The 14,625-nt window shown below is 45.2% G+C and overlaps 1 protein-coding gene across 1 annotated transcript in view; it reads left to right on the top strand.

Moving 5' to 3' along the window:
* The window catches only part of LOC111146565 (phosphatidylserine synthase 1), a 62,705-nt gene that overhangs the window by 39,083 nt on the left and 8,997 nt on the right, over positions 1–14,625 (top strand). Inside the window, exons 8-10 of the mRNA XM_022502157.1 lie at positions 1,490–1,602; positions 4,593–4,658; positions 11,977–12,076. Of these exons, the coding sequence (XP_022357865.1) occupies positions 1,490–1,602; positions 4,593–4,658; positions 11,977–12,076 (279 nt within the window). The remainder of the gene's footprint in view (positions 1–1,489; positions 1,603–4,592; positions 4,659–11,976; positions 12,077–14,625) is intronic.

The following is a 14,625-nucleotide window of genomic DNA, read 5'->3' as shown; positions in this document are numbered from 1 at the left end:
GAAAAGAAGCCCTCCACCATGTGTGGGGCGCTGGCGCTCTTTGGGGACCTGGGTCCTCCAGGAGGGTGCCGTCGGTGGAGGGAAGGTCTCCTTCCATGCAGCCCACTACGTGACTGAAGTGATTCAGACAGCTGAGGGTCTTGGAAAAGGATGACCAAACATCTCTGTCTTCTAGAGATAGCCTCTTGTGTTGATCCTCCCGTCCCCAGGTTAATTATTTTACAACTTTGGGAGACTAGCTTTTGCCTGAAGAGTCTTTTGGAAGACTCCGTTATTTTGAACACATGCAAGGAATACGCCCCGCATAAGAAAAAATAAGCTTGTGTCACCTTTAAGACCACGGTCCTGGTCCACACGTGGAAAATACTAATGTTCATCTCAGTAAATGGACTTTCTCGAGAAACAGAAGTGTATGTGAATGTTTAAAATCGTCACCATAGTTTGGGGAATCCGTGTGTGTAAAAATGGGAGTTTAAATGGATGGGGATTAAGTTTACCTCATGAGAGTAATATCTAAGACGGTATAGGTTTTCCTTTAATCCAAGAACTGAGCAGGAGCTTTGATTTGTCTGGGAGAGATAGCAAGCTGTGCTTCTAGAAGGGCCGCACTCCACAGAGCCCAGGTCTCCCATGAGCATGAACACCGAGCTGTGGCCAGCTTTCCACGTGTGGTGTTAACTAGTGGACCGTTTTTTAAATTTTATACCCTTGAAATCAGTGCTATGGGAAAAGACACAACGTCTTACGTCACTGAAATGAACCTGGTGATCCGTGGGTTTTCCAAGTGGTGACCCTCCCTGATCTCCTCTCCTTGCTTAGTTTGGACCGGAAATGCAGGAGGCGGGCTCAGCAGGGAACACATTCCCATGCTGCCTCATGTGATGAGCTGCCCTGGGATGCTAACCTCAGGGAAGAGGACCACGGCCCGTAGATGAAACCTTGAACCAGTTCCTCACACCCACCTTTAAGAGCTGCCTTTGGCCGAGGCACATGCTAGATGCATTCCCAGTCACGTCTCATTCTCAAGTTTCTTTTGGCGATTAAATAGCTTACTTTGCTGCAGTCCTACATATCTTAGACCCAGCCTGGTTTCTGTAAGACTGCGTAAGTGTTCCATGGCAAATACTCGTCTTCATGATTACTGCTGTTCTCAAGGCATCTCTCTCCTGACTCTTCCAGCACATCACTCGCATGACCCAAGTGACAGCCACGTCCCAGGAAACATGACAGATAGCCGATGCCACCATGTACCCTTTCCCCGACCCCAGCACCTCTCCCGTAAACCCCGGTTGGTTGGTGTCAATATTGTACTGGCTGTTACTTAGTTTAAAAGTAGCAACTATTCCACTAGTGACTTGGAAGACCCCCTGTATTTTCTGAAAATGCTTTGAGCATACTAATTATTTTTTTTAGAACATCTGTCATGAGGAATATATTATTATGACTAAGCATACAGTATCAGGTTGACTAATGCTTCCTTCTTTTTCAGCTAACTGAGTTGAATACCTTCTTCTTGAAACATATCTTTGTGTTCCAAGCCAGTCATCCATTAAGTTGGTGTAGAATTCTCTTTATTGGTGGCATCACGGCTCCCACAGTGAGGTAATTCTATACAAGCGTGACTGTCATTTGAGCACGTTAGCCTGCTGTGTATTCTCCTGTTCAGCATAAGGAAAGTCATGTAAATGAGCAGATTTTCCATGAAAATATTAAAGGAATATACATTTGGATCTGAAGAAAATGTTTTGCTCTCAGACCTCAGTCACATGAAGTGAGAACACCACACATGCCATTATCTTCAAAACTTTTTAGTGTCCTCCACTGCTATTCCTTTTCTACCCCCCTTGAAGATTTTTAAATTTAAAAAAAAAACTTTTTTTCTAAAAGGAGGTGATCAAAAAATACGAAAGTTTTCATGGTTGATCAGAAGTCATAAATGACGTTACTTTAGAATGATACTTTACTCGCTTTTTTAGAGCAGTTAATTTCCGTCTAGCAGTGTCCTTTCTGTCGTCCTCCAGGACAACTCAGATAAGCTTGGATGTTCATGCTCTTGTTTCCCCAATTCAGGTAGGGCCCCAGAGGTGAGGCATTCTTTGGAAAGTGCCCCTCTTATAGACTGATCCCCGTGAATATCAGACAGACCTTGTTTCCTCTGTTTCATTTTTCCTACTTAGAGCTAACGTATTTGGGTTTTACAGTTAACGTTGGAGCACTGGCATTGAGCAGTAAGAACACCAAAGAGATCTGTGCAGTCAATTCAAATATAAATTAAGCAGTTACAAGTGTTAGTTTTCCAGAAGCTGTGGGATAACTTAATTCACCATTTTCAGTATGCATGCAAACTACACAAGCAGAGGGCCTCACTTGCCAAGAAGAGTGGGTGTTCTCCTCAGTCTAACAAACCTCCTTACTCTGTTCAGCACCTCTTCTGTTCCTCATTAATTAGTATAAAAAGGAAGCAAATGCATATAGATATAGATACAGATTATATAAAATCATTATAAACATTTATTTAAATATTTTAATTTTTTTATTTTACATATTTTATATATTATTTAATTTATATATATTTAATATGAAAATATTTTATTTTTAAATACTTTAAAAAAATGATATATGCTATATATCTGTATAGCTATTTATATATCTACATCTATCTATATATAGTTCCCCCCAGATCCTGGATTGAGCAAACCAAGTAAGATACAACTGAGTCCTGCAGAATTAAGGGTCCAGAATTCCATCTCGGGCATTCATTGTGAATCGAATGAGAAACCAGCAGTTGGTAGGCAGGCGACGTTCTGACGTGTCACAGACCAGTGGCCTGTTGAAGTACTTTTCTTGTAAATATGCTATTTTCCCTTGGTGGCTTGGAACCTCCATCTCTCATTTAAAATTTAATTTCATTTGAGGCTCACAATGATCTTCAAGAAAGATTAGCAGCAGCTCCTTCGTAAAATTAGGAATAATCAACGAAGACAGTAAGTGGGGAAAAGAAATCTCTTATAAAAGAGAATCACAACCATATCTAATGGATTGTGAAATTTCAGTATCATTAAACAACTCAAAACAAAAACCAGAGACTAAATGTCCAGTATTTTGAGGGGTTTTTTTGAGAGCATAACATTTTTGCCAAGCCCTATGGATTTCTACATGATTCTTTTGTTGTTGCTGTTTAAAAATCAGCCACTTTTTCTATGCTTTTTATGAACCAGAGGCATTTCCTATGCAAGAAGGCGCAAGCTGCTTGGAAAGATGGAGGTGTTCCTAGTGGGTCTTAACACAGCCGCTCCAAGTAGCGAGTGCCAGGCCCCTAAAAGGAGAGGAAGCTTATAGGCTTCCAGATAAATCCTACATACAGACCACATCTCCCGTTTTCATCCCTTTTGATTCGACTCTCTTGCTTTGAGAAGATGTTTGACTGAACATTCTTTGAATCTGGTAGTAGAAAGCACAGTCTAGGGGACTGGATGCCATTGGAGGGTAGAGTCACTAAACCGGTAAAGCATATCAGGTCATGAAGATGTAATGAGGCAGACCTGGATTCTTTATGACTAGAACTCTCCACTCAGGCCTCTGGGGTCAGGAGATGATAGTTCATGGATGACCTCCAGGTGTCCACGAATCCCCTGAGGCTTACTGCAAAATTGTGTGTGTGTGTGTTAATGTGCCTTTATCATAGGTTTCATTAAATCCTCAAAGGAGTCTGTGACCCCGAAAAGATGATGAGCTACTGCTTCAGATGCTGCTTCTAAAGGGATAGATCGAGTTTTGGGGGTAGTTATGAGGGTCTAAGCGTGTGCTGTCCTAAGCAGCCACCCCTGGAAATGTCACTTGTCTGTGTTAAAATGTGCTCTATGAGGAAAATACACACCTTATTTTGTAGACTTAGTGCAAAAATAATATAAAATACTTCATTATAGCCATTTTCCATACATTGGATTAAATAACGTCTGTTACTAGAACGAATGTTATCTATTCCTTTTTCTTTAACATGGCCGCTGGAAGATTTTAAATTACATTTGTGGCTTGTATTATATATTTACTGGACGGTCCTGGCCTAAGCCTTTCAACTTCATATCATTGCCTCTTTTTTTCGGATCTCATCAGTAGCATTCAAAGTCGTTCGTATTCAGGGAACAGTGAGCTGCAGCCGGGGTCCCATTCTAGTTCCTGAGAGCCAGAAATGTGTGTGTGTCCAGCCTGGGTTACAATCAGCAACCTTTGTCCTGGAGAGTGCCAGAGGAGACAATTAACTGACAGTGTACGTGACCCTCTGGAATGACTTCCATGCAGAGAGACTCGAACTGCCCATTCGGTCCCCGAATCAAAACCGCCTTCGAGAATAATTGGCCCTTTATGCCAGACTCTCTCCTCCTTCCAAACCCAAACCGAACTCCTAACCTTTTACAGGAATGTTTCAGCAGGCACCGGCTTCCTGTTCCCTTGACTAGAGGTAGACCGGGCAGCTGGAGTTTGTAGAACAAGGCAGAATATCTTTTATATTTACTGTGTCAAAGTGATTTAATTCTATACTGACCTCTTGGTCTTCCAGAAGCTCTCAATGAATTCCACCTTTGTTCTTTCAGGCAATACTATGCTTACCTCACCGACACACAGTGCAAACGCGTAGGAACACAGTGCTGGGTGTTTGGGTGAGTAATCTCTGTGCACGTTTCAAAGCAGCCTTTAAGTTTCCTTGGTTATTTCTTGACCCTGAATTAAGTGTCTCTTGGTACAATTTTCCTGTGGAAGCTTAACTGTTGTTTTTATAGGCCTTTTCATTTTTTAACATTTCTCCTTTCTGATTTAAGTTTAGAATATTGTAGTTGACAATATTATAGAAAATAATCATAGAAAAGATGATAGACAAACTGCTCTTTAAGAAAAATAGGAAATCAAAAGATATTTTCTGCATAGAACTTGGGAGACAACATTCTTAACTATGTAGAAACTGAGGGTTTCTAGAGGGGAAGGGGTGGGGGGAAGGGGGAGCTGGGTGATGGGCATTAAGGAGGCACTTGTTTTAATGAGCGCTAGGTGTTACATGCAGCTGATGAATCACTAAATTCCGTACCTGAAACTAATCCCACACCTTATGTTAATTAACTTGAATTTAAATAAAATCTTGAAAGAAAGAAAAATGATTTGAAAGAGACCACAGGCTATCTGGTTTAGCCCCGCAGTGTCCAATGCGAGATCATCTTCAGTGTCTCCGGTAACTGGTTCTTTCGCGTAGATATCACCAACAGTTTATCCTTCCACTTAGCGGCCGACGTTCCGAAGACACCCGGCAAACCCGTGCGTGCTGTTCTGTCCCGGAGACTAGATCCAACACCTAGTCTAGGTTCTAAATTGAGTGTGGCGGCATAAAAAATACTCAATGAATACCCATAGTAGGGAAGAAATTACTACTTTCAACAGATTTTTAAACAGAGTTAACTTTCTTTTTTCCAGTTAAAAAGACAATACATAGGAATAGATAAAAAAGTGGCAAAAGAAGAAGCTAAAGATGATCTAGAAAAGTCACCGGACCAGAGATAATTGTGGTTAACATTTCTGTTACTCCTTCTAAATATTTTTCTGGGTGTATTTGTGTGTACGCACACGCACTCACACATGCGTGTGTCCAGCTGTCCTTTCAGAGTCTGAGGGGTTATTCAAGTTAGCTGTAGGCAGGCTTTTCCTCCCTCCTAGAGCACAAAGGCTCGTTGTCCTTGTATCTCGTACATTCTGTGATATAAACTGATTTTCCTACCCTAAGAGTATCTTATTGGGTGATAACATGGATTAGCTTTCCACCGTTGAGTGACGTGACAGGAGAGGAACTACCATCCATGGAGCAGAGGCCACGTGAGGGCACATTTGTTGAGTCATGTAAAAGAGGGACGTGGGCTCTCCTCCTCCCTGGCCTGCCCCAAGAGGACAAGAAGCATTGGTTTTGCATCTCCTTGTCCGCAGAGCTCCTCCACCACTTACGGGAACCTTCCATCCACATGCGGTTTTCTTTTTGTATTTGCAAGTCCTTGCCAGAGTCTTCACTCTGCTGCCAGCGGACGTATTTTCCACACAACCGTCCCTGTTTACCTGTTGAGGGAAAGGGGATGCTGCTCTGAGAGAGAGGTAGTGTTATGACAAAGTTGGTTTCTCATCAGGCAACCAAAAGATACAATCCCCAGTGGTGAAAGAAAAGGCAAAATCAGAAGGGCCCAAGCGACAGAAAACACTGCTATAGAAAGTCGCATCTTATTGAAGGGGACCAAATAAAATGAAGCAAAATGCAAAGGAGCGCTCCTGGGGCTTATTCACTATGCTTCTTGAAAATGGAGAGCTTCCAGAAGGGTGGTGTCAGGACTCCGGATTCTTGAGAACTAGTGGGCCATGCTGAAAATACTACAGGGCTTTCCAGTAATCACACACAGCCATCCACCTGGGTGTGTGGACACTGGCAAGGGCCACCTCCCGTCAGCTGGGGAAGGAGAAACAGCAGGGCCCGAGCCTTGTCTCTTCTCTCTGCAGCTTTGCCTCTCGGAGGCCGTCATCCCTCCTCTTCTGCCCCATCCCTCCTCCTCCTGTCTCCTGCTGCCCTCATCATGTGTTTTTCCATCCCTCATCACAACAGCAAATGTTGGGCCACCTGAGTGGCTCCATCCGTTAAGCATCTGACTCTTGATCTCGGTTCAGGTCATGATCTCAGGGTTGTGAGCTCGAGCCCTGCATCTGGCTCAGCACTGAGCATGGAGCGACCTTGAGGATTCTCTCTCTCTCTCCCCCCTCTGCCCCTCCTCTCGCTCGCTCACACTCTGTCTCTCTCACAAAAACAAAAACAAAACAGCAAGTGTTTAAATGTCTCATTTCTTTTAATAACTAGGAGCTGCTTTATAGTTTCCTTTTCACTAATTTTAGAGTCATTTCAGGCTTTAGCAGAGTGCGAAGATGTGGGGGAACAAAGTAGGAGCACCCCGTATTATAGTGACAGTGGAATTTGGCTTTGGGGGAGGTGGGCAGAGGAGGGGAAGAGGCAAACAGGACCACCTGAGGTGTCATTCCCACCATTTCACAATTTTTTCTCCTGAAGAGAGCACTTTTTTCTTCTGTAAATAGTATACCCAGAGAAAGTTTGTATTAGTTGCTTGCTGATGTAACTAAATACAGACTTAGAATGTGGTCTCCCACAGTCATGCCACAGATCTGAGCTTTTAAGCCTTTTATACTCAAATACGCTGTACCCAGGAGAGAGCTAGGACTCCATCCGGCTCCGGAATGGGAACCCCACCAAGGGGAAAGTGGTAGTGCGAAAAAGCCGGCCCCTTCTCTCTTTAGAAAGTCCCATTACACCGTTTCTAGCTCCGTGGGGGCATTAGGGCTAGACCGCCATGAACAGATTCCCCCGGTGTGCACTTTATACCATCTTTATCTTCATCTTTCTCCTCACTCAGCCCTCATCATAACTGAGTTTCCAAGTAAGAGAAAAGTAGCCTGATGTATAAAGAGAAGGTGTCTGATCACGAGGCCCTGAAGGAAGGTGTCCAACAAGCTTTGGCTGTTGGAGATGTGAGCCGTCACTTTTCCTTCTGGAGAAAGTTCCAGGGTGGGGCCTTGGAGGGTTGGGTAAGAGTCTACAGAGCCCTGGGGGCTCCAGGACCGCCTACGTCTCACTGTAAGAACTGCCCTTTGCTCCATGTTACCCAAATGCTACTGTTTGACAGTCAGCTGCCATCTCTGGTGCCCTGCTGAACTGTTCTGGCCAAGGCCGGTCCCAAATCAGCAGGTCCTTCCTCCATCTGCAGCTCTCCTGTCTTCTCCCCAGCACCTGCCATCTTGAAACTTCAGCGACTGGCCTGGTTTTCCTCCTACGTTTTTGTTCCTTCTCAGTTTTCTCTGCTGGCTGCCCATTCCATGTCACTCCACTCCACAGTTTCTTATAATTGTGCTTGTTCTTCCAGCCGCCCCATTCCCCCTTTTTTAAAGATTTTGCTTATTTGTTTGGCAGAGAGACAGCAAGAGAGGGAACACAAGCAGGGAAAGTGGGAGAGGGAGAAGAAGGCTTCTTGAAGAGCAGGGAACCTGATGTGGGGCTCAATCCCAGGACTCTGGGATCATGACCTGAGCTGAAGTAGACACTTAACTGATTGAGCCACCCAGGCACCCCATCTTCCAACCTCTTCTCCCCCCCCCACCCCCACACCTCCCCTGGAAAGATGGACAACAGTTGTGAGGCACAGGGCCCTTCCAGGAGGAGGATGTGTGCAAGGGAAACAGACCTCTGCGGGAGGTCTCATCCCATACTGACCTCTCCCAGCACGGCCGGGTCCCCACCCCTGCTGCTAACCTTCGTTCACAGCCTCCTGTATCCTTCACCTTCTTCCCCGTCCACCCACCTCCATTCACACTGCTAGGGTAGCTTCATAGCCAATTTCCCTTTCCCACTGTCTCTCCCTTCATCCCATCCTCCTTTATCTCACCACTCCCTGCTTCCTTCCTCATAAACACCTCCACTGACAGCCCAAAACCTCTGGCAGTAGGTACAAAAATTTTTTTAGCAGCTGAATCCTGTTCCCCAAATGATACCTTGCCCCAAATCCTAATAGAGAGCAAAAACAGGTGAGCAGAACTGTCGTGGGTATGCCACCCAGGACCCTTTGCCCCTCTTCCCACCCTTCCCACCTTGACCTTGGGGTTCTTGGGAAGTCAGAAAGTTTCATGGAATACAATCAAACCTTTTGTTTCTATCTGGTAAAACCTAGCGCAGCTATCACTTCTTCTAAGAAGGTGTCTTTTCTCACCTGAAGCAGAACCGGAACCCAGTTCCTGGGCACCTGTGTGGTTGTGTGGTAGATGTGTCCTGTGTGTATGTGTTTCCTTTCCACTGCGAGAAGGTCCCACCATGAGCCATCGCAGCAGTGTATTCTCGTGCTGCCAGGGGGCAGGATGTGTGGTAAATTCCAGTTGCACCCAGGCCATGGCTTTCTCAGAATCCTGAAGTGGGTTTTGTTGGCCAATTGAAAACTTCTCTGCTTCTACCAGCTGGCTCGTACGCCCAGTGCTTTTGTGTCTCAAGTTTCTGTAGTGTACCTGCGTCCGTTCTTATCCCACTCACTGAGGAGCTCCCTACCCCAGACTCTACATTAATGGCATCTTTACTTGTACCATGTCTGGAAGGAACAGGCTCCACAGGGGAGGGGAGCTGAGAAGGTCCAAGTCAGCAGAACAGCCTCATCCCCAGGCAGGAGCAGCTCCTGCAGCCCAGGTGTTTGGCTGCCTTCTAACCTCGCTGATTAAAGATAAGGATGGGCGGAGGCATCAAAGGGAGTAGCAGCCCCACCTAATCCCATCAAACCACAGTTTGGCCACCTAGTTCATTCCATAAAGATCAGAGAGATGGAATTTTGCGCCCCACCTGACCCCCTTGGTGAGGATGTTGTGCAGTCTCAGCTGACAGGCTCAGCAACAGCGGCTCCCCGTGTGTCCAAGCCTTTGGACTCAGCCCTAAAGGAGCCGCCACTTGGGTTTTCTACCAGGTAGTTAGCCTTCCAGAAGGACTCCATCAGGATTCCCTGAGGGTCAGGGATAATGGGTGGGGGGCAATGACTGGTGGTAGAAGGGTCCATGTGATTATTGGGTTTAATGCATCCCATTTCCCACCACTCCTCACACCTCCACAGAGACTCCCCTGGTCCTGTCCCCAAATTGGAAGCCCTCCTGATCCTGCCCTCAGAATGACCATATTCAAATGGAATTGAGTCACGTTCGCTTTGCCTTTCATTTAAAACCCTTCCTCAGACTCAAAGCCAAGCCCTAGTGTGGTCCTCAAGACCCGCATTGCCCTGTGCCTCATCTCTGCCCCCTTCCCCTCACTTCCTGCCACGCCATTTTACTCTGTGGTCACGCACTCACTGCAGGGACCACGGCTTAGCTAAGATTCTTCAGCATGAAGGAGCCAGGAAATCCTAACCCTGAAGTCATTGACTGAAATGCTCTGCTGTCTTTAATTTCTCATCATTATGAAGACCCATTAGAGTCGATCCTGCCAGCATTTTCTTAAAGTAAAGGAACAAATTATCCTGTGGAACTTCCGTTTCAGTTTCGTGTGTGTGTGTGTGTGTGTGTGTGTGTGTGTGTATATGTACGTGCATATGGGGTCGCAAAGAAAAATGTGTTTCTTTCTGTGGGTCTTGGGTCATAAAAGCTTGAGAATCACAGCCCTAGTTACTGTGTTTTTGAAAGGTGACTCAATGGAGTAGAATACCCAGAATTCTCACAGTAAACTCTGGGTGTTCAGTCTGGCCTAAGGGCAGATGAGCACACTGACTTCCTGGGCTAAGCACTTGCTTTCGTGATTCTTCAAGAAGCCCCAGCCAAAGGTTAAGTGTTCTTTCCAAGTCCCCCCCCCCCCCCCCCCAGCCGCCAGGCACCTGCCTGCACTCTGCTGCCATCTAGCGTCACCTCACAGTCCAGACTTGAGCATCCTGGTGACACTCCACCCTGCACTGGATCCCCGCTGGAATATACTTTGCTGCGGGGGGTGTGGGGTGGAGGTGGTCTTTAGAGCTGCAGGCCAACCACTCCTAAACATTGTTTGGTCGGGGCTAGGGGAGAAGAGCCCCAAACTCTGTAACAATACCTTAAGATTTTCTGCTTTGGCAGACTGGAGGCATTCCGTTGTTCAGAGCCGTCTGTACGTTTGCCCATGGCAGTGATCTTGGTGTCTGCCCATGGGTAGGGACACTGAGGATCTCCTGAGCCCCTTCTTGCCTTTTGAGAGAATATCTGTGGGGCTACACCGGTCACCGAATGACCAGATTCCACCTGGAGTGAGGGACACCTAAAGTGGAGTCGTCTGAAATCAGCATTCTTGGGTCGTGTCTGGAATCACACAGCCAGCTCCTCTGGTCTTACCTTCAAGCTCTGAACCTTAGTAAAGTTCTGATCTTTATATTCATAAGTGAAGATCCAGAATGTAAAAGGGGCTTACCCCCACCCCCACCTTTGCTCTTTTAACTAAGGAGTAAAACGAAATTGTTTTCTTTAAACTTTTTGTATTTGGAGGATAAAGGATTATTTATATGGTCAGCAGGAACGGGGAATATTGGATCTGGAAATGCTTAGAAGTCTGGGAGGGGAATGGGATTGCTGTCTTTAAGTCATTGAAAGACAGCTCGGAAGGCTCGAACTTGCCCCATATGACTAGAGGACAGAGTTAGGATCCATGGGCAAAAGGGGGCAGATAACCCACCTGAGACAAGGCAAATTTGGCAATGGCTGAAGAGATTGAGTGGCAGAACAAGTGGGTTCCAACAGAGGCGGTGACAGTTCACCCCGAGGTGATAGGCTGAGTTGGAGACTTCCAGCTATTAAGATCCAGGAGCTGAGGTTTTCGTCTGGGAGAAAGGAAGATGTGAAAAATACTTCATTACATCTGGGGAGGTGTGGAGAGACGAATAGGCAGAACATGGGGGTTTTTAGGGCAGTGTGGCTCACCTGGAGGGTCCCGTAATGATCCATGCACATCACTGAACATTAGTTCAAACCCACAGAACATACGACGCAAAGAGCGAACGCTTACGTGAATTGTGGTCTTTGGGTGATGGTGACATGTCCCTGTAGCCTCATCAGTTGTGACAAATGGACCCTTCCAGGGAGGGGTCGTGACCCTCGGGGAGGTAGATGGCAGATCTCTGTACTTTGCCTTCAGTTTTACTATGACCCTAAAGCTGCTCTAAAAAAATTAAGTCTTAAGGAAAATAACAATAAGTAAACTTTGTATGCCATCTAAATATGTATGTTATTTCTGAAGAAATTGCTATGGAATAGAACGAGTATCATTTGTGGGGAGCCTGCTACCCACGCAGAATGATGGAATAACGCGTATTTCTGGTAATGCATATGCCCAGCGCTGCACTGTTGATATGCATATGTATAATGCATATGATAAGAAGAATTAATATTTAATCACTCATTCTGTCTGACTAGGGTCATCGGTTTCCTGGAAGCTATCGTGTGCATAAAATTTGGGCAAGATCTCTTCTCTAAGACCCAGATACTCTATGTTGTGCTCTGGCTTCTTTGTGTGGTAAGTCATTACTTATTTACCCAAAAGTGACAGCAGCACTCCCCGTGGTGTCTCTTTAAAAAAACAAAACAATAATGAGGGGCGCCTGGGTGGCTCAGTGGGTTAAAAAAACAAAACAATAATGGTGAAAACCCTTGTACACCAAGTTCTTTTAGAAATTTGCAGACAGAACCTTCTATTTGTAATAACCCGAAACCAGCCACCAGTCTAAAGGTCAAGTTAAACACATGAGACCACCCAGCATCCAAAACGGGTCACCTGAGCAGGTGCTAGTCAAATGCCTTCTGCAGGTGCACTGTACGTGCTTTTATTCTGCTTTTGGGAGTTCAGCTCCATGAAGGGACAAGGACAGTTACCGTGCCCTGTAGCATATGTATGGCTGTACAAGGGTTTATGTACAAGATAGTGGACTCTGGTTTATAGGTCATGTGAGATGTTCTTGAAGGTAATCAGACCATGCAGTTTCTGCCTCACAGCCTGACTCTGATGGGCCAAGCCCTGTGGGTTGAGCTTCCTCTCTGAAGGGAAAAGCCCTTGGGGGCCTCTAGCTCCACTGTCCTGGGACTTTTTCCTCTTCTTTAAAATGAAGTAAGATCTTCCCCCATGAGCCTCTGTCTCATTTCTTAAATTCCACATCTGAATGAAATCAAAATTATCTTTCTCTGATAAGGAAAGGGAGGGAAAAAGAAAATAAGACAAAACCAGAGAGGGAGACAAAGCATAGGAAACAATGGAAACAGAGTCTTGCTGGAGGGGAGGGGTGTGAGGGGATGGGGTTACTGGGGGATGGGCATTAAGGGGGGCACGTGATGTCATGAGCACTGGGTGTTATATGCAACTGACGAATCTCTAACTTTACTTCTGAAACTAATACACTCTGTTAATTAATTGAATTTAAATTAAAAGTGAACAAAGTAAGATCTTAACCTACCATTCTGTGTCTACCCTTCTTAATTTGTTTTATTATTTTGGAGGAAAGTCTTATTTTACATTTAAGCTTAAGATTCTTCACTTTTCACTTACTTTGTCCAGAAAATGAACTCGGGCTTTCATTATAATCATAGAAAATTTCAAACATATGTGGAAGTAGATGTCACCCATCCACTGTCCAGTTTCAACAGTGGTCACCTTATGGATTTCTTGTTTCCTTATATTCCCTACCCACCGTCCCCACGCTGAATTATTTTGAAGCAGATCCACCTTTAATAGTTCAGGATGCATCCCGAAAAGAAGGTCAAAATGTTTTTTTCTTTAATGCAACCACCGTACCATTGTGACATCTGAAAAAGAATAATTTCATAATACTATCAAATATCAATGTTCAGACTTCTGGTATTTTGTAAAATTTGGCACTTTTAGCAGTTTATTTGATAATCAACATCCACTTGTTAGAATTGGCTGGCATGCCTTTTAAGTCCCTTAATGTACGTTTTTCCTCTGTCTCTACCTATCTTTTACAGTTCATCGACGGACCGAGCTTTGTTGTCCTGTAGATTTGCCCAGAGTCGGGATTTTACTGATTTTATAGTGTACTCTGATTTAACACATGGCTTTGTCCTCTGTTGTTTTGTTTTGTTTTTTCCTTGCAAATTAGTAGTTGAATCTAGAGGCTTAATCAGATTTGGGTCTCTCTCTCTTTTTTTTTTTTTTCTTGCATGACTAAACTTTGTATTTTTAAGGTTTTTTTTTTTTTTTTTTTTTGCCTTTCATTTCACAGCGTCTATTTTTAGGGTCATTTATTAGAAACTTGAGCTGTGCCAGAGCACCTTGAGCCTGTTCTGTCCTGTTTTATCTTGAACAATGAAAGGGAATGATGATTTCCTTTGTACCTGTACTCCAGAATTCATGTTCAAATGTATTTTTTCCATCCAAGTGAGACTAGATTTAAGAATCGGTTAGGAGAGCGCATCAGAGGAGACTGGAGATTTTAACCATGTGCTTCTCACATGTCTCTCTGGCACGTGCCTCAGGTGCGTGAATTGTAGAATGACCAAATGCAGTACGGCGGGCGGAGATGGGTGCTGCCCCTACCTGGTGGCAGAGCCCTGGGGACCGCCAGGAGCTTGAGGCAGGAGGAGGACTCCCAGGACGGGGGCAGCGCCCTTCTCACAGTATCCATGTACAGCCCCACCCTGGGGCACCAGTGGCCAGCAAGGCCTTCCCAAGGCCGTGTCCAGGAAGCCCTCTCTAGTCACCTGCCCTGCAGGGGCTCCTCCAACCTCTCTTTAAGTTTTAGAGACTTTTCTCTATTTTACTTATTTGGCACTTAGCCTACGCTCCCTTACGTCGGTCACTTTTGGTTTGCCTTGGTGTCTGTGTGATTGTCACTTTATCGAGGACATGATGAACCACTTCTTGTCCACGTGTTGGTCTGTCCTGCACCTAGCGTGGTCCTTGTAAGTCTGTCATCTGCTCACATCTAGTGAGTGTTCCTCAGAGCGGTCTCTGATGCCACCCACAGACAGCTGGCCGGGATGAGATTGTATTAACGCTTACTGGGGGCCATTCACTTCTCATGAATGGCACGTTTGAGGATTTCTTGGAGGGGA

The sequence above is a fragment of the Enhydra lutris genome, unplaced genomic scaffold (genome assembly GCF_002288905.1).
Source record: "Enhydra lutris kenyoni isolate GAN:26980312 unplaced genomic scaffold, ASM228890v2 scaffoldscaffold14, whole genome shotgun sequence".
NCBI classification, from domain to species: domain Eukaryota; kingdom Metazoa; phylum Chordata; class Mammalia; order Carnivora; family Mustelidae; genus Enhydra; species Enhydra lutris.
The sequence above is the reverse complement of the archived record's forward strand: the minus strand, read 5'-3'. Positions and strand labels throughout refer to the sequence as shown.